We start from the raw sequence: 20,798 nt of genomic DNA, 5'->3' as shown, positions 1-20,798 counted from the left end.
ATCTAATTGTTCTTTGTTTTGGACCAAATTGAAGACAACTGTTGGTCTCTCAAGTAAGAACTATCCCGAGCTAGCGTTTATGGCCACTAAACCACGAGCAGTATTACGTGGATAGAGGGGCTTATTCAGCAGGTTTAAATATTTAGAATAGAAATAGGCTATTTGCTGATAAAAAAAAAAGTTCACTTGCCATAGAATCTTGTATGCTTCTACAATATTTATCTGAAAGTTCTGAATGTTATTTATTTCTGAATGATCTGAAACCCCGACATCCTCAAAATAAAATCCTAAATCATATCAGCAGCCAGGCACAGTTCCGCATACAGTTGCTATTCATTATCACTTTAGAAATCAAGACTTGCAAATACGTCAAACTCTCAAAGCATAAGTGGTTCTTCATGACCAGTGACTTGACTGACTGTCTGTTTCTCATTAAGTTGATCTCAGATAGAAAACCACCAGTCGTGATCTGTCCAGGAAAAGGCTTGGGACTGAGGCCCAGTGTTCAAACCCAGGGTACTGATCTCGAGCCCAGCCCTCATACACAAGGATCCAGCACCGGTAACACAGCCACCGGCCCAGGGTCCAGTGCCCCATTCCACCAGCGCACGATTCTCAACCCGAAGATGCTCTAAAGCCCCTGCTTGAATCTGCTGCACCTCTCCACACCCTCCTGCTCCTTCAACCCTCCTCCGCTCCAAGCTGCCCCGTCCAGCTGGGCCTAAACACACTTCAACCCTCCTCCGCTCCAAGCTGCCCTGTCCAGCTGGGCCTAAACACACTTCAACCCTCCTCCGCTCCAAGCTGCCCCATCCAGCTGGGCCTAAACACACTTCAACCCTCCTCCGCTCCAAGCTGCCCCGTCCAGCTGGGCCTAAACACACTTCAACCCTCCTCCGCTCCAAGCTGCCCCATCCAGCTGGGCCTAAACACACTTCAACCCTCCTCCGCTCCAAGCTGCCCCGTCCAGCTGGGCCTAAACACACTTCAACCCTCCTCCGCTCCAAGCTGCCCCGTCCAGCTGGGCCTAAACACACTTCAACCCTCCTCCGCTCCAAGCTGCCCCGTCCAGCTGGACCTAAACACACCAGGCAAACTGCAACCCCTGCTGCCCTGCCTAAACACCTTCCCTGTAGTCCTGAACTCACCTCCCTCACAGCACACCTCTCCACCCTCAGCTCTAGCACAGCCTCTGAGTCTAGAACACCACACCTCTCCACCCTCAGCTCTAGCACAGCCTCTGAGTCTAGAACACCACACCTCTCCACCCTCAGCTCTAGCACAGCCTCTGAGGCTAGAATACCACACCTCTCCACCCTCAGCTCTAGCACAGCCTCTGAGTCTAGAACAGCCCACCACGACACCACCGATATTCGTAACCCCAGTTACCCCACCTATAAACACCACGCTTATCCCCAACCCCACACCCTACGCCCACCCCTAACCAAACCTCACAACCCCTGTCCCTGCCACCGTGCCCCGCTCCAAGGTCCCCCGCAGCTTGACATGGACACTGTGGATAGTGTTGTGATCTGGAGGGTTTAGTCTTTTTTTAATCTAGTCCAGGGGAGTGTAATGTAATTGATGAAATGTCAATATTTCTCAGTGTTTTGTAATTGGTTGCTTATAAGGCTATATATTGATGTGTGCCCGATGCCTCCCCTCATTTCTGATTCTCCACTGGGTGCATAATATCAAGTGAACCTATAGGCTATTTAGTGTGGTCTCAATCAAATTATCCATAACCTATAGGCTACTAAGTGGATGCTCGGAGAAACACAGAGCAAAGTTATATTTCTAAGATAGCTGCTGTAATGGAGGAAATAAAAGGCTGCATTACACACTGCAATGGATATTCTAGCCCTGGCCTGCACTGCTCTTGCCGATCAAAAACATTATTTTGTGCTGCCTAAACAATAGCTGTGCTGTATAGGCGAGAGTCAAATGCTTCTTCAAAGAAAACATTTTTATTACTGCATTTTTTTTTACTATGCCTATCTTACGCCGGACTAGCCTATAGCTTATGTTCCGTTTTTAGAAGAGAGAGTGCGAAGATGAGGACGGTGGTCAACTTTGATAGCTTTCTACTACCAGAATAGATTTTATTAAAAACAATATGTTTCTTGCCCATGATTTAGGCCTCTTTATCAGAGTTATAGAGTACCACAGTACAAGTCATAATACCCATAAAACCTAACAGTCAAACAGGGAATTGGTTCCAATCGTTTTTCCAGCATACATTTTTTGCATAGGGGATTTTAGAAATACTTAAAATAAGGGGTGTTTTGTTTAGGCTTAGTCTGGCGTGACGTTTTGATAGCCGTGTCAATCCCTCTAGGGAAAGGGGACTTATATCAATATATTTGCCTGTATTTACCCTCCCAAAAATGAAATGCTAATTGCTGCTAATGTGGCTATCATAAAGAACTACAAATGCCATGATAATCTGGGTGAGGCTGCAAAAAAAAATGTCACCTTTATTTAACCAGGTAGGCTAGTTGAGAACAAGTTCTCATTTGCAACTGCGACCTGGCCAATATAAAGCAAAGCAGTTCGACACATACAACAACACAAAGTTACACATGGAATAAACAAACATATAGTCAATAATACAGTATGTGCAAATGAGGTAGGATAAGGGAGGTAAGGCAATAAATAGGCCGTGGTGGCGAAGTAATTACAATATAGCAATTAAACACTGGAATGGTAGATGTGCAGAATATATATATATATATATATATGAATGTGCAAGTAGAGATACTGGGGTGCAAAGGAGCAAGATAAATAAATAAACACAGTATGGGGATGAGGTGGTTGGATGGGCTATTTACAGATGGGCTATGTACAGGTGCAGTGATCTGTGAGCTGCTCTGACAGTTGGTGCTTAAAGCTAGTACATTTACATTTAAGTCATTTAGCAGACGCTCTTATCCAGAGCGACTTACAAATTGGTGCATTCACCTTATGATATCCAGTGGAACAACCACTTTACAATAGTGCATCTAACTCTTTTAAGGGGGGGGGGGGGGGTTAGAAGGATTACTTTCTCCTCTCCTAGGTATTCCTTAAAGAGGTGGGGTTTCAGGTGTCTCCGGAAGGTGGTGATTGACTCCGCTGACCTGGCGTCGTGAGGGAGTTTGTTCCACCATTGGGGTGCCAGAGCAGCGAACAGTTTTGACTGGGCTGAGCGGGAACTGTACTTCCTCAGAGGTAGGGAGGCGAGCAGGCCAGAGGTGGATGAACGTGAGTGAGGGATGTACTAGTGAGGGAGATATGAGTCTCCAGCTTTAGTGACTTTTGCAGTTCGATCCAGTCATTGGCAGCAGAGAACTGGAAGGAAAGGCGGCCAAAGGAAGAAATGGCTTTGGGGGTGACCAGTGAGATATACCTGCTGGAGCGCGTGCTACGGGTAGGTGCTGCTATGGTGACCAGTGAGCTGAGATAAGGCGGTGCTTTACCTAGCAGAGACTTGTAGATGACTTGGAGCCAGTGGGTTTGGCGACGAGTATGAAGCCAGGGCCAGCCAACACCGGTTAGTCAGGCTTATTGAGGTAGTATGTACATGTAGGTATGGTTAAAGTGACTATGCATATATGATGAACAGAGAGTAGCAGTAGCATAAAAAGAGTGGTTGGCGGGTGGTGGGACACAATGCAGATAGCCCGGTTAGCCAATGTGCGGGAGCACTGGCTGGTCGGGCCAATTGAGGTAATATTTACATGAATGTAAAGTTAAAGTGACTATGCATATATGATAAATTGAGAGTAGCAGCAACGTAAAAAGAGGGGTTGGGGGGGCACACAATGCAAATAGTTCGGGTAACCATTTGGTTACCTGTTCAGGAGTCTTATGGCTTGGGGGTAAAAACTGTTGAGAAGCCTTTTTGTCCTAGACTTGCCACTCCGGTACCTCTTGCCATGCGGTAGTAGAGAGAACAGTCTATGACTGGGGTGGCTGGGGTCTTTGACAATTTTTAGGGCCGTCCTCTGACACCGCCTGGTGTAGAGGTCCTGGATGGCAGGCAGCTTTGCCCCAGTGATGTACTGGGCTGTACGCGCTACCCTCTGAAGTGCCTTGAGGTCGGAGGCCGAGCAATTGCCGTACCAGGCAGTGATGCAACCGGTCAGGATGCTCTCGATGTTGCAGCTGTAGAACCTTTTGAGGTTCTCAGGACCCATGCCAAATCTTTTTAGTTTCCTGAGGGGGAATAGGCTTTGTCGTGCCCTCTTCACAACTGTCTTGGTGTGTTTGGACAATTCTAGTTTGTTGTTGATGTGGACACCAAGGAACTTGAAGCTCTCAACCTGCTCCACTACAGCCCCGTCGATGAGAATGGGGGCGTGCTCGGTGCTCCTTTTCCTGTAGTCCACAATCATCTCCTTAGTCTTGGTTACGTTGAGGGATAGGTTGTTATTCTGGCACCACCCGGCCAGGTCTCTGACCTCCTCCCTATAGGCTGTCTCGTCGTTGTCGTGATCAGGCCTACCACTGTTGTGTTGTCTGCAAACTTAATGATGGTGTTGGAGTCGTGCCTGGCCATGCAGTCTTGGGTGAACAGGGAGTACAGGAGGGGACTGAGCACGCACACCTGGGGAGCTCCAGTGTTGAGGATCAGCGTGGCAGATGTGTTGCTACCTACCCTCACCACCTGGGGGCGGCCCGTCAGGAAGTCCAGGATCCAGTTGCAGAGGGAGGTGTTTAGTCCCAGGTTCCTTAACTCAGTGATGAGCTTTGAGGGTACTATGGTGTTGAATGCTGAGCTGTAGTCAACGAATAGCATTCTCACATAAGTGTTTCCTTTTGTCCAGGTGGGAGAGGGCAGTGTGGAGTGCAATAGAGATTGCATCATCTGTGGATCTGTTTAGGCGGTATGCAAATTGGAGTGGGTCTAGGGTTTCTGGGATAATGGTGTTGATGTGAGCCATTACCAGCCTTTCAAAGCACTTCATGGCTACGGACGTGAGTGCTACGGGTCTGTAGTCATTTAGACAGGTTGCCTTTGTGTTCTTGGGCACAGGGACTATGGTGGTCTGCTTGAAACATTTTGGTATTACAGACTCAATCAGGGACATGTTGAAAATGTCAGTGATGACACCTGCCAGTTGGTCAGCACATGCCCAGAGCACACGTCCTGGTAATCCGTCTGGCCCCGCAGCCTTGTGTATGTTGACCTGTTTAAAGGTCTTACTCACGTCGGTTACAGAGAGCGTGATCACACAGTCATCCAGAACAGCTGATGCTCTCAGCAGGAATCAGGAGGATAGCGTTGTGGTCGGATTTACCAAATGGAGAGCGAGGGTGAGCTTTGTACGCGTCTCTGTATGTGGAGTACAGGTGATCTAGAATTTCTTTCCCTCTGGTTGCACATTTAACATGTTGATAGAGATTTGGTAGAACTGATTTAAGTTTCCCTGCATTAAAGTCTCCGGCCACTAGGAGCGCCACCTCTGGGTGAGTGGTTTCCTGTTTGCTTATTTCCTTATACAGCTGACTGAGTGTGGTCTTAGTGCCAACATCTGTTTGTGGTGGTAAATAAATAGCCACGAAAAGTATAGCTGGGAACTCTCTAGGCAAGTAGTGCGGCCTGCAATATATCACAATATACTCTACTTCAGGCGTGCAAAATCTAGAGGCTTCCTTAGATTTCGTGCACCAGCTGTTGTTTACAAATATGCACATGTCCAATGATTGCACGTTGGCGAGTAATATTGACAGTAAAGGTAGCTTTCTTACTCGCCTTCTGCGGGTCCTGACGAGGCATCCGGCTCTTCGTCCTCTGTACCTGCGTCGCTTCCTCTTGCAAATAACTTGGATGTCGGCCCTGCCGGGTGTTTGGAAAATGTCATGTGAGTCTCGCTTGTTGTTGAAAAAATCTTTGTCTAATCCAAGGTGAGTGATCGCTGTCATGTTATCCAGAAGCTCTTTTTTGCCGTAAGATACGGTTGCAGAAACATTATGTACAAAATAAGTTACAAATAAAAAAAAACACATAATAGCACAATTGGTTGGTCGCCCGTAAAGCTGCTGCCATTTCTTCCGGCGCCATTTTGGGGCTTTGGTGACAAAACAGATGGCACTGTGATAGACTGCATCCATTTTGTTGAGTAGAGTGTTGGAGGCTATTTTGTAAATGACATCGCCGAAGTCGAAGATCGGTAGGATGGTCAGTTTTACGAGGGTATGTTTGGCAGCATGAGTGAAGGATGCTTCGTTGCGAAATAGGAAGCCGATTCTAGATTTAATTTTGGATTGGAGATGCTTAATGTGAGTCTGGAAGGAGAGTTTACAGTCTAACCAGACACCTAGGTATTTGTAGTTGTCCACATATTCTAAGTCAGAACTGTCCAGCGTAGTGATGCTGGACGGGCAGCGATTGGTTGAAGAGCGTGCATTTAGTTTTACTTGCATTTAAGAGCAGTTGGAGGCCACGGAATGAGAGTTGTATGGCATTGAAGCTCGTCTGGAGGTTAGTTAACACAGTGTCCAAAGAAAGGCCAGAGCTATACAGAATGGTGTCGTCTGCGTAGAGGTGGATCAGGTAATCACCAGCAGCAAGGGCGACATCATTGATGTATACTGAGAAGAGAGTCGGCCCGAGAATTGATCCCTGTGGCACCCCCATAGAGACTGCCAGAGGTCCGGACAACAGGCTCTCCGATTTGACACACTGAACTCTGTCTGAGAAGTAGTTGGTGAACCAGGCGAGGCAATTATTTGAGAAACCAATGCTATTGAGTCTGCCGATAAGAATGTGGTGATTGACAGAGTCGAAAGCCTTGGCGAGGTCGATGAATACGGCTGCACAGTAATGTCTCTTATTGATGGCGGTTATGATATCGTTTAGGACCTTGAGCGTGGCTGAGGTGCACCCATGACCAGCTCTGAAACCAGATTGCATAGCGGAGAAGGTACGGTGAGATTCGAAATGGTCAGTAATCTGTTTGTTAACTTGGCTTTCGAAGACCTTAGAAAGGCAGGGTAGGATAGATATAGGTCTGTAGCAGTTTGGGTCTAGAGTGTCTCCCCCTTTGAAGAGGGGGATGACCGCGGCAGCTTTCCAATCTTTGTGAATCTCAGACGATACGAAAGAGAGGTTGAACAGGCTAGCGATAGGGGTTGCAACAATTTCGGCAGATAATTTTAGAAAGAGAGGGTCCAGATTGTCTAGCCCGGCTGATTTGTAGGGGTCCAGCTCTTTCAGAACATCAGCTATCTGGATTTGGGTGAAGGAGAAATGGGGAGGCTTGGGCGAGTTGTAAGAATCTCTGGATTAACTAATGTTAGCTAAATGTAGTAATGAAGGAACTGGCTAAATATCTTTAAATTAATAATTCTGTGAACTGTCTTGTGCGATTTTTAAATTGACACAATACCTGTTAGCAAAGGTGTCAGCTAGAGATAACGTGCAGAAGCTTGCAGGGATTTGTAGTTTTGCATGATGTTTACTTGAATGCTAATTAGCATTTTCGAATCTGAGAGTAAATAGAACCGAATATATTGATAAACGTCACCTTGTCCGAGAGATATTTACATGTTTATCAAAATGTCACGCCAGGGTAAGCCTACACGAAACACAGCCCTTATTTTAAGCGTTTCTAAAATCCCCTATGGAAAAAAATCTATGGTGGAAAAACGATTGGAACCATTTCCCTGTTTGACCGCTAGGTTTTATGGGTATTAGGACTCCACTGTTGGGCCCTATTGACCTCACAATAGGCCAGATTTCTAGTAACTTACATTGTTGCTGAAACTTGAAGCAGCTGCAGCACAATGAATTGGAAATGGACAGCTCATGGTGCTGAAAGTAGGCAAATTCGAGTAGGCATAATTAATGTTAACGTCATCATTTTAATTATGCTTTACTAACAACAAGAAGACTTTGTGTTGGAGCCTATTTCTCCCTATTTAATAAATAAGAAGTAGGCCTACCTGTTTGACAGGCAAAATTAGGCTATGGGCTGCTATATCCATAGATCTGTAGGTCAGTTCCTCCACCCACCATACACTTTAAATAGTCTACCTCCATGTCAGTGAAGGGCTGTTAAGTTAAAACCAAGACTCGAGTTAAGGGAATGCAATAGGACTACTTTTTATTAAAGAAAAAAAGAACAGGCATACACCTTGGTAGCTTAATTAAGATTTTTAAGAAAATCCGATTTTATAAAGTGAACAGCGTTTGGTCGGCGATGCTTTATGCTAGAATCATGCCAACATACCCAGGACAAACATGACTCAGATGCGTATGGGGATAGCATTGTTTTGTTTCTTTGACATTCAGAGGCTGAGCTAAAACCTTCTATAGCCTAGGAGACAAACAATTGACTTTGCTTGGGAAGTAATCTAATTCTGTCATTATCAATTGATTAAGCTATTCACTTTCTGTACAGTAGAAGATGTTTAAACCCAGACAGCTTTTAGGGAAACACGTGTGACCTTCTGTCGTTGGGTTAGTTAAACCACGGAAGAAAAGTAGCTTACATTTTTCTGCGTCATACTCTGTCTGGGGTGGAATGGTTGGTTTAACTTTTGAAAGTACCACGCTCAGATTCCTAATGACATATCATATTTAATTATTTGCAAACAAGAACAGTTTCGTTGCAATCAACAAGACACACTGATTTGGCATTGGAGAAATATGATACGATTAACAAATATAGGTTTATATTTCTGTACATTCTTAGCCTGTAATTTCGGTCATTTGTGTTGTATTAAAAAATATTCTGCTAATATGTACAATTATGTAAAAATGTTTATAAAAGGCAACGTTTTCTTGGACCTACAAACACGATCACTGATATAATGATTTCACTATAAAGGAGATCTTACCAACCCTACTGTTGTTCACCGTGGTCTGCGAACCCACAACCTTCTGACCCGGAGCCCTGTGCGCTATCAACATTAATGTGTTACCATGTAAATCTTACAGGACGAAGAACAGTTTCTAAAACTACATATCTAAGGCTCTGGTCTGTCCAAGAAGTGAGGGTAAATGATCAGTCTTGTCATGATCTGTCTTGTCTGACTTTTCTAAAACAAAAATAAGAACCTAAAGCAAACAGCACCACCCTGTGGTTGTGTGGCAAATGGCAATGATTGAATCTGAATGTAGATAGACCATTATTTGGCTGAGGCACTGCGTGCATGTTCTCTTTTTCTAGGATCCTTGAGGAAAAAATCTTATTGAACTTTAAAACAATGAAGGTGGATAATTCCACTGTGGACAGCAGTCAGCAGGCTCAACTACATCGCAAACCACTGTCGTTTCTACTGGGAATCCTACAAGGGCGGCGCATGTGACAAATACAATTTGATTTGAAAGTTATCGCACCTCATTCAGTTTTCACTTCAACAGCCTATTGATTATGTTCAGGACTAGTTGGAGGCTGATCTGATCCTAGATCTGTAGTTTGGGCCTGACTTCATCATACTTCCCTGTACCACCCAGGAGGGCACTGATCAGATTGAGGCGAACTATAGACAGGGTGTGGACAGCTTCTGGCTGCAGAAACACTGGCTGTTGATGTACTTCTTCATCATGACCCCGTGGAACTACACCACAGTCTCCACGCGCCGGGTCAGGTGCAGACCCGCTACCTACTTACAACACCCCCCAAGACCACACTTCAGGTAGCATGCACATAGTCACAGGTTATCTTCCACAGAGTCGTGGATATGGTTATACAAATCAAATCAAATGTATTTATATAGCCCTTCTTACATCAGCTGATATCTCAAAGTGCTGTACAGAAACCCAGCCTAAAACCCCAAACAGCAAGCAATGCAGGTGTAGAAGCACAGTGGCTGGGAAAAACTCCCTAGAAAGGCCAAAACCTAGGAAGAAACCTAGAGAGGAACCAGGCGATGAGGGGTGGCCAGTCCTCTTCTGGCTGTGCCGGGTGGAGATTATAACAGAACATGGCCAAGATGTTCAAATGTTCATAAATGACCATTATGGTCAAATAATAATAATCACAGTAGTTGTCGAGGGTGCAGCAAGTCAGCACCTCAGGAGTAAATGTCAGTTGGCTTTTCATAGCCAATCATTAAGAGTATCTCTACCGCTCCTGCTGTCTCTAGAGAGTTGAAAACAGCAGGTCTGGGACAGGTAGCACGTCCGGTGAACAGGTCAGGGTTCCATAGCCGCAGGCAGAACAGTTGAAACTGGAGCAGCAGCACGGCCAGGTGGACTGGGGAGTCATCATGCCAGGTAGTCCTGAGGCATGGTCCTAGGGCTCAGGTCCTCCAAGAGAGAGAAAGAAAGAGAGAATTAGAGAGAGCATACTTAAATTCACACAGGACACCGGATAAGACAGGAGAAGTACTCCAGATATAACTGCAGCATAAATACTGGAGGGCATTCACCAAATCAAACCAATTCAAAATACACTATTACATTTGTGATATGGAATTGTTCTGTTAAAAAACATTGTTGATGTAATGTTTACATAAGTTAATATCACATTTCACTGTGGATGTTGTTCATACTGTCTTTTACTTTAATTACCTCACAATGTGAAAATGTATTATTATATCCAGTATTACTAATAAGGACATTAATGAATGTGAATGTGATCTCCTAGGACACCCCCAGATGTGGGTGTGTTCAGCCTCCACTACTCCCCAGTCTGGAGCCTGAGCCAAGGGAACACCTTCTGCATGCTGAAGGTTCCCCCTGGGACACTGGTTTACAGGACGGTCCATGACCAGTTCTACAGAACAATGCCAGAGAGCCATGCCCAGATCATCAGCCTGCAGCAGGTCCAGAACACCTTCCAGTGGGACAAGTATAGAATGTAAGACTTGTCCCCGCTAACATTGAGCACTTCAAATATATTCAAAATGCACATATTTTCTGTGTGTGAGTAAATCTTCGACAGTGTGTTGTGTGTGTTCCCTTGGCAGAAGCAACACATGCAGGTGGATCCTGGCACAGTCCTGCAGAGACACCTGTTCCATGGAAACTCAGAGAGTGCCGTCGAGGATTTCTCCGGACAGAACTTCAAACCGCGTGTGGCTTGACCCACTAGCCGTCACAGCCATAGCATTTACTTTGCCGTTTTGCCCAGCAAGCTCACCGCTACTTCGTCAGAGGGCCGAGACGCTGGGTTCACGTGGGTAAAACCTGATTAGGAGCGATGGACTACGTCCCTCCCCCCTCGACTCCCCAACCAAACAAGCTCTGGACGGGATCACTATGACTCCTGTGTGAATCGGATGGAGAATCCTACTGTTTTTGTTGTGTTTGACAGCAGTCAGTGCTACCCCTACTACCCCATCAAGTACAAGGTCCTGGGAAACACTGGCAGTACTGTGTGATGGGCCCAGAAGCAGAACCAGGACTGTTCAGAAAATAATTAATCAATGCCTTCAGTAAGAGCAAAGTTCCTTGTCTCGGTAAAAGGCACTCTGTTGGTGAGGAATAAAGAGAAAAAGCTATATAATAATTAAGCTGTTCCTGAGACTTGTTTACAAAGACCTGGTGAGAGGCTAACAACTGAGCTCCTTCAATCGACTCTGTTAAGTTGTGTCTGTGTTCAATGAGGAGTAATACACTTCTGAGCCTTTCAGTTCTTTTTCAGCATAAACACTATGGCTCTTCTGCACAGCATACTAATTATGTAGGGTGTTATGATCTGAGATTGTATTTAATTACCCCGGAAATATTGCTAATACATACCATGGCCAGTAGAAATGTATAGGTTATACATGTAATTGAATATGAATTTAAGTTGTCGTAGGAAGATGGATAGAAAGATTGTGGTCAATTCAATGTAGTCAACTTACCGTTTTGGAGAGTGAATCATTTATTGCACTCATCTGCCTCCGCACATGCCTCCAGCGATAAGGGAATTGGTTAATAGTCAGGAAAACAAACCATCAGCATATCAGTCCAAAATGTTTTAATAATAGCTCAAAATAGAATTGAATACATCTGAATCATCTTTGAAAGAGAAGTGGTATACTGGGTAGGAAAAGTAGTTCATGGTATGTACAGGCAGTTGGATAGAATAATAAAGTCATGTGATAGAGAGCCAAGGGAAGGGGCGGAGTGAGAAAGGGCTGCTCACATTAAGCACTTTGATTTACAAAACCTCAAAGAAAGCAAGGATAGGCTACCATAAAACGGCACTGTTTAGAAAATGCCTGTGCCCTAGTGTAAGTAAAGAGGGTGAGAGTCCTCTCCTGAAGTTCAATCGCTGGGTTAGGGTTAGGTGGATAGGTTCTGGGGATAGAAAGCAGTACTGCAGTTTGATTGTCCTCTTTATACAAACACAAACAATGTCAATGTGTATGCATATATACTGTAATATAAATACATATCTGATTGTACATCACTGCCCTGTCATATGTTCTATTTACAGGCCCCATTGCTCCCAAACCATTCCCGCAAGCAGCTCCAGATTCAGAACCAACATGTCCCAGCTCCGGCAGGACATGTGGTTCCCGGATCGGGCTTCACAACCACCTACAATGGTACCGCCGCCAAGAGCGGTAGCCGTATCTATCCTTTAACCCGTTATCTTTGGAAACGTTGGACTGCAAGTAAGTGTGTGTGTTGTTATATCATCAATTATTTATATAGCTAGGCTTTATTCGTGTGTGTGCTTCTCATCATGCTTGCTGTCTTAACCCTTGCCCTGACCTCCCTCAAAACCCTCTCCTTCAACTCCTATCCTCTCCCCTCCAACATCCGGTGCCTCAAACCCCCCCTCCCTTGCCCCTGCACCCCTACAGTCACACTGTGAGTGTCGGCCCCAAGTGTATTCTCAGCCACACAGGTGTACAGACCCGCCTCCCGGGCCGTTACCATGACAATCTCCAATGTCCCCTCTGGCAGTAGCCGGTAGGCAGTGGAGGAGGGAGAGGAAGGGGTGAGGACTGAGGCATTACCAGATGCTCGGCTGGGTGATGGGGAATGGTAAGAGGATGTCTGGCTGGATGCAGGCTTGGTGCTGTGGGTGTGGTTGGATGGTCCTAGTCTCATTCCAGAAGGAGTGACCCAATAGATTGTGGGCTGAGGCTCTGCCAGTGCGCGACAGTGCAGAGCCAGCCTCTCCCCCTCTCTCACCCCCATGTAGTGAGGAAGGATACCAGGGGGGATGAGGGGTAGGCAGGAGGCTGACATCTCGGTGATTGACACCTCCCTCACACTACGAGCCCTCAGCTCTGGAGGCTCAGAACACAACGTGGCCTGGGGCTGGATAAACCTCACAGCCTGCGGCATCTGTGTATCTGTGTGAGGTTGCTCCTTAGCCACCCAACGGAACAGGCAGTCACAGCGGAGGGGGTTGGAGTACAGGCTGACCTCCCTCAGGCTGGGCAGAGACAGGACAGTGTGTTGGTGCAGAGCGCTCAGAGCGTTGGAGTTGAGCATCAGACTTTCTAGCCGGCCCAACCGAAGGAAGGCCTGGGGGTGGATGTAGGACAGCCGGGGGTTGTTGGTGATCTCCAGCTTTGTGAGCTCAGGCAGGTTCTCCATGGCTGCCCTCTCGATGGCCACCAGCTCCTCCATGTTGTTCAGACCCAGCTCTGTCAGGTGGACCAGGTCCCTGAAGTCCCCTGTCTGAACCACACTCAGAGGGTTCTTGTTCAGGTCCAGGAACTTGAGGCCCGGGATCCTCCTCAGAGCCTGTGTGGGGACGGTGGTGAGGAGGTTGTCATAGAAGGACAGGCTCTCCAGACTGTCCAGCCCCTCCAGGGCCCTCTCAGTCAGCCCCTTCAGCCCCATGCCCCCCAGCACCAGGCTGTGTAGAGACCCCAGGTCCTGGAATCCCCGGTCAGGGAGGACCTCCACTGGGTTTCCCCCCAGCATCAGCACCTGGAGGCGGGGCAGGGGAGTGAACCAGCGGGGCTCAATTGAGGTCAGGTAGTTGTTGTTGAGGTGCAGGCGCAGCAGGAAGCCCAGGCCGGAGAATGCTCCAGGAGCCAGGTAGAACAGCCGGTTGTGGCTGAGGAAAAGCTCCTGTAGGGCGGGCAGGGAGGAGAAGGAGGCAGGGGGCAGGAACCAAAGCTGGTTCTCCTCTAGGTGCAAGGAGAGTAGGGAGGGCAGGGAGGCAGCCTGGGGCTGGATTAAGGTTAGGGTTCTAACACAGCTGAAGCGGTTCTGAGACAGGTCCAACTCGGTGAGGTTGGGGAGTGTGTGTAAGAGTGGTATCTCCAGGGCAGACAGCAGGTTACTCTGCAGACGGAGGGTGTGTGTGTCTGGGGGCAGAGGAGAGGGGAGTTGGGTTAGGAACAGGTTGTTACAGTCCACAGTAGAAGCCTCGCAGGACACTGACTGGGGGGAGAACCAGGGCTTCATCTGACACACACACCCTGTCGGGCAGGAGACCCGCCATGGCAGGGAATAGACTACTAGAGCACTGGACACCCACACCCACAGGATCAGCTGCCTCTTCAGTAGGACCATTGACACCCTCAGCATCCTCACAGCAGAGAGGAGTTGATTCAGAGGAGTCGATCTATAGGAGTTGATTCAGAGATGTTGATTCAGCGGCAGCAATTCAATGGTGAGTGACTGTGTTGTTACAAAGTTATAGCGCTGTAGGAATCTACTGTTGCCAGGTTACAGTGCTGTAGGAATGTATAGTGTTGTGGATTGTCTAGGTGACGGTCTCTGTGGTCAGACAGTCGCTGTCACATTGTGGCGACATGTGTATTGGGCGTGGCTCTGTACACACTCTGGAGATTACCTGTGTGAGAGACAGACAATGGGTCAAGGTCAGGTTTATAACACATTTAGAAAGCCAGTGTGAGAGGGAGGGATTTAAAAGGAGAATACCACCTGTGTTTTCAACTGTCCATCAACCATTTACTTCCTCTTTTCATCTGCATCCCTGCTAAGTAATGGATTATATTTAATTTGATGTAGTTTTGATCTCCCTCTTCTTTACTCTCATTGTGTATTCAATTAATTGAAGTGTGTGTGTGTGTGTGTGTGTGTGTGTGTGTGTGTGTGTGTGTGTGTGTGTGTGTGTGTGTGTGTGTGTGTGTGTGTGTGTGTGTGTGTGTGTGTGTGTGTGTGTGTGTGTGTGTGTGTGTGTGTGTGTGTGTGTGTGTGTGTACTGATGACCACCAGTAACACCTAGTGGCAGTGGTCACCAGTAATGACAACAGAGGAAGTTTGAAATAACACACACACACACACTGGAGAGAAAGGAGGGGGGAAATATCAGAAGGGGAAAAGGGAATAGAAAGGAGAGGAGGTTGTCTTGCTGTAGCTGAGACCTGGAACTGCAGTAGGAGGGATGTAGCTGAACTAGCTATACGTACTGACAGAGACAGAGAGACATGGAGGAATGGGAGAGAAAAGAGCGTGAGAGCGAAGAAAAGGGAATGACGGGGGATAGAGAAGAGGGAAAGGAAGGCAGTGAGGGAAAGCAAGGGTGCTGATCAATACAAATAGAGATGCATCCCCCTGCTGCCACGCAAACACAAACACACACCACACACACACACACACACCACACACACAACCACACACCAAACACAAACACACACCACACACACAACCACACACCAAACACAAACACACCACACACACACCACACACAAACACAAACACACACACACACACACACACAAACACAAACACAAACACACACCACAAACCACACACAACCACACACCAAACACAACCACACACCAAACACAAACACAAACACACACCACACACACAACCACACACCAAACACAAACACACACCACACACAACCACACACCAAACACAAAAACACACCACACACACACAACCACACACCAAACACAAAAACACGCCACAAACACATACACACGCCAGAGTCTCAGCACACGTATGAGCTGACAACACTGTGACACACCACAGGTGCCACTCTTCTCACTCTACTGCTCTGTGTGTCTGTCTGTGTCTAACCCAGACATGTCCTAGCAAACAAACTCACGCAATTATGTCCAAACATTTGCAGCTCACGGAGAAATAGTCCTTACCATCAGATGAGTACCGTTGACTGCATGCATCTCTCGATCTTTCCTCTCTCTCCTTCTGTGCCTCTTTACCTCTCCTCAATCTTTTTACTTTGTTGTTTTTATCTGGGAATGTTCTGTCAGCTTGTCTTTTTCTCTGTGTTCAGGGCAAGCTCGACCCTAAATCGTCACTCTTTCGATCTCTCTCTCCTTAAAACATCTGTATGTCCTTCTCTGTTTTTCTCTCTTTTTAAAATATCCCTGCTTTTCTCTCTGAGGCTGTGGAGAGAGATCTCTACAGGATGAATCTGCCTACTGCCTCTGCTCTCCCCAACCCCTCTGTATCTTTGTCAGCGTGTATGTGTTCTCTCTCTCTCTCTCTCTCTCTCTCTCTCTCTCTCTCTCTCTCTCTCTCTCTCTCTCTCTCTCTCTCTCTCTCTCTCTCTCTCTCTCTCTCTCTCTTTCTCTCTCTCTCTCTCGCAGGAAAGACAAAGATGAATTAATATGAGATTCTGTCCCTCTACTCTCCAATGCCTCATAATTGCAGGCTCAGTGAGCTTTACATTTGAGTTATTTAGTAGATGCTCTTATCCAGAGAAAATTACAGTTAGTGCGTTAATCTTAAAATAGCTAGGTGGGTCAACCACATATCACAGTCAAAGTAAGTACATTTTTCCTCAATAAAGTAGCTATCAGCCTAAATAAATAGATATAGTTGAGGGGGCGCTGTGGGATTATTTAAGATGCTCTTTTAAGAGGTACTCCTAGCTTTTGGAATAGCGCACTGGTTTGCTTTTAGAAAGTGGTTTACTGGAGCATAGCTGCTGGCCACATAGTGCACTGAAGCTCATATAGTTCATTGTCTGAGTTTGCCCGCGTGTGTGTGTGCAGTAAAGCAGAAGATTCTATCTTCTCTTTCTCTCTCTCCAGCAGTTGCACCTCTTCCCCCTCCTCTTCCTTCTGTCTGTGTGTAAAAGAGAATGACTATATATCTTTGTGTTTGTGTGTTTATGCCCTCAGACATTCCTGTGCCATTAGTGACAACTGAGGAGAAAAAACTAAAGGATTGCACAAAAGTTTCTGTTCTCTCCCAACAAACACTGACAGGTCACCTAACCTACACAGTTCAACACAAGGCTTTTCTGCTCAAACTCAGGCTTGAATGTGTGTGTGTTTATTGTGTGATCGATCAGCATGTCTATAAATAAAGATATATAAATATAGCTTTATTATAAACCTAACCCATCTAACCCTAATTGAAGTCAGGATGGACTGATATGTTTAGTGTTTACCTTTTTCACCTTACCTAATCACATAACAACACAGAATATGAACATCAGAGAGAGAGGATATAAGGATGGATGGATGATGGATGGAAGAATGGAGGGATGGAAGGATTCCTGTTGGGCAGAGAGAAGGGGATTATGGGAGCTGAGTGACAGAGATTCAGAAAAGTATGTCACCGAGACACACACACACACACACACGTGCTCACCCTGCAGGCTGAAAAGCAGTGGGGATGAGGGATGAGAGGGAGCAGCATGAAAAGGAATCAAGAGGAGAGGTCGTCATAGCAACAATCAGAGAGCATTGCTATTATTTGAGAGAAAACAAGCACTGCTTCCTCTGTTCTCTTGAATTCTTCTCCTGTGTCTTTCCTCTATTCTCCTCTCCTCCATCTTTCCTTTATTCTCTTCTCATTTCCTCTCTCTGTGTGTGTGTGGTCTACTCACACTGAGTCATGATTGTAAATCATATGCTCCATTACGATGACCCTTAGTTAGGGCTGAGGTGAAGCATGTTGCAGTGTCAGATCCAGGGAATGATTCATATATCAGAGTAAAGCACTAAAGCAAACACACACAGACAGACAAACACTTCTGCCTCTCTAGTAATTAATTTCAGTGTAAGCAAACTGTACATCAGCAGCAGCCTCAAGAAAGTGCATCTCATTTGAATGAATATGATACAATACAGTATGATACCATGTGATACTTTTGAATCTTTATGGCTCTTTCTCCCTCTTTACCTCCCTGTTCCTCTCGCTCTCTCTCTGCATTGGAATTCTGTCCACAACAGGTGTGCTGGACTGGGGAAGTCCTCAAGGACTTATGACACACCCTCCACAGCACAGCTAAATGGTGTGGTGTGGTGTGTGTGTTGTAACACTGCAGAGAGAATGAGGGAGAATCTGCTGCCATGGTGACAGGCCAGCAGTATCTAATAGCAACCGGTTGCTAGGGAGCCTGCATTGGGAGAGGAGTTGGATGAAGTGTGTGTGTGTGTGTGTGTGTGTGTGTGTGTGTGTGTGTGTGTGTGTGTGTGTGTGTGTGTGTGTGTGTGTGTGTGTGTGTGTGTGTGTGTGTGTGTGTGTGTGTGTGTGTGTGTGTGTGTGTGTGTGTGTGTGTGTGTGTGAGAGAGAGAGGGTTTGGTAGTGGATGGTTAAGTTCAGAGAAGAAAATGAAATGCAAGTTAGCCATGATTAACAAGGCCAAAGAGAACTCAGTCTGTTTGGTCACATGTTGGGGCTATTTGACACACCACTAAATCCAGTACGGTTTTAAAGAGTGACTGCTCTTAAAATGCTACTTCTCATTTTCAAAATGGCCTATTGATATGAGTCGGAAACATTTATTATAGTGTCAAAATTGACTACAAAGTGTAAATAGGATATTTTTGGTCATAAAGTCACTTCACAATCGAAGAAGGAGGAGTCAGTGTGAAGGATATCTGGCGAGACTACGTCAGAGTGGATAAATTGCCTCTACCCTCCATTCTATTGGCGAATGTGCAATCACTGGAGAAAAAACTGTATGAGTTCCTATCGAGACTATCCGATCAACGTGATATAAAGAACTGTAATATCCTATGTTTCTCCAAGTCATTGCTGAACAAGGACATGGTCAATTTAAATCAAGCTGGTTTTCTATACAATCAGCAGGACAGAACAGCGGAGTCAGGGAGGCTCAACAGCTGGCGTGTGATCTCTAATATTAAGGAAGTCTCAAGGTTCTGCTCACCTGAGTTAGAATACCTCATGATAAGCTGTAGACCACACCATTTACCAAGAGAGTTTTCATCTATATCTTTGGTAGCTGTCTATTTACCACCACAAACCGATGTGGTTGGCACTAAGACCGCACTCATTGGGCTGTGTTCTGCCATAAGCAAACAGGAAAACGCTCATCCAGACGCGGCACTCCTAGTGGCCGGGGACTTTAATGCAGGGAAACTTAGAAATTTTGTAATTTATGTTAAATATGCAACCAGAGAGGAAAAAAAGTCTGGACCACCTTTACTCCATACACAAAGATGCGTACAAAGCTCTCCCTGGCCCTCCCTTTTTGCAAATCTGACCATAATTCTATCCTCCTGATTCCTGCTTACAAGCAAATATTAAAGCAGGAAGCACCAGTGACTCAGTCAATAAAAAAGTGGTCAGATGAAGCAGATGCTAAGCTACAGGACTGTTTTGCTAGCACAAACTTGAATATGTTCTGGGATTCTTCCTATGGCATTGAGTACACCACATCAATCATTGGCTTCATCAATAAGTGCATCGATGACGTTGTCCCCATAGTGACCGTACGTACATACCCCAACCAGAAGCCATGGATTACAGGCAACATCTGCACTGAGCTAAAGGCTAGAGCTGCCGCTTTCAAGGAGTGGGACTCTAACCCGGAAACATATAAGAAATCCCGCTATGCCCTCCGACGAACCATAAAACATGCAAAGTGTCAATACAGGACTAAGATCGAATCGTACAACACCGGCGCCGACGCTCGTCGAATGTGGCAGGGCTTGCAAATTATTAGGCTACAAAGGGAAGAACAGCCGAGAGCTGCCCAGTGACACGAGCCTACCAGACGAGCTAACCTACTTCTATGCTCGCTTCGAGGCAAATAACACTGAAACATGCATGAGAGCACCAGCTGTCCCGGACAACTGTGTGATCACGCTCTCTGCAGCCGATGTGAGTAAGACCTTTAAACAGGTCAACATTCACAAGACTGCAGGGTCAGACGGATTACCAGGACGTGTACTGCGAGCATGCGCTGACCAACTGGCAAATGTCTTCACTGACATTTTCAACCTCTCCCTGCCCGAGTCTGTAATACCAACATGTTTTAAGCAGACCACCATAGTGCCAATGTGCCCAAGAATACTAAGGTAACCTGCCTAAATAACTACCGACCCGTTGCACTCACGGCTGCAGCCATGAAGTGCTTTGAAAGGCTGGTCATGGCTCACATCAACACCATTATCCCAGAAACCCTAGACCCACTCCAATTAACATACCGCCCTAACATATCCACAGATGATGCAATCTCTATTGCACTCAACACTACCCTTTCCGACCTGGACAAAAGGAACACCTATGTGAGAATGCTATTCATTGACTACAGCTCAGCGTTCAACACCATAGTGCCCTCAAAGCTCATCAATAAGCTAAGGACCCTGGGACTAAACACCTCCCTCTGCAACTGGATCCTGGACTTCCTGATGGGCTGTCCCCAGGTGATTAGGGTAGGCAACAACACATCCGCCACGCTGACCCTCAACACAGGTCAACTCAGGGGTGCGTGCTTAGTCCCCTCCTGTACTCCCTGTTCACCCACGACTGTGTGGCCACGCTCGACTTCAACATCAGCATTAAGATTGCAAATAACACGGCGGTGTCAGAGACCTGGCAGTGTGGTGCCAGGACAACAACCTCTCCCTCAACGTCAGCAAGACAAAGGAGATGATCGTGGACTACAGGAAACAGAGGGCCGAGCATGCCCCCATCCACACATCACTAAAGAATGATCATGGTCCACACACACCAACCCAGTTGTGTTTATACCACAATG

At 46.3% G+C, this 20,798-nt stretch overlaps 1 protein-coding gene across 1 annotated transcript; it reads right to left on the bottom strand.

Moving 5' to 3' along the window:
- Positions 1–11,885: 11,885 nt before the first annotated feature.
- On the bottom strand, positions 11,886–16,278 carry lrrn2 (leucine rich repeat neuronal 2). Its single transcript, XM_071343651.1, has 2 exons — positions 15,967–16,278; positions 11,886–14,693 (listed from the first exon to the last, which is right to left on the bottom strand). Exon 2 carries the CDS (start codon positions 14,423–14,425, stop codon positions 12,671–12,673), a length of 1,755 nt encoding a protein of 584 aa, XP_071199752.1. The 5' UTR covers positions 14,426–14,693; positions 15,967–16,278; the 3' UTR covers positions 11,886–12,670.
- Positions 16,279–20,798: the final 4,520 nt, after the last annotated feature.

This window comes from Salvelinus alpinus, chromosome 15 (genome assembly GCF_045679555.1).
Source record: "Salvelinus alpinus chromosome 15, SLU_Salpinus.1, whole genome shotgun sequence".
In the NCBI taxonomy this organism is placed as follows: Eukaryota; Metazoa; Chordata; class Actinopteri; order Salmoniformes; family Salmonidae; genus Salvelinus; species Salvelinus alpinus.
Note: the sequence above shows the minus strand (reverse complement) of the source record. Positions and strands in the feature narration are given on the sequence as shown.

Coding starts and splice junctions, on each gene's coding strand:
- lrrn2 (XM_071343651.1), bottom strand. CDS start 14,425: ATGCTGAGGGTGTCAATGGTCCTACTGAAGAGGCAGCTGATCCTGTGG.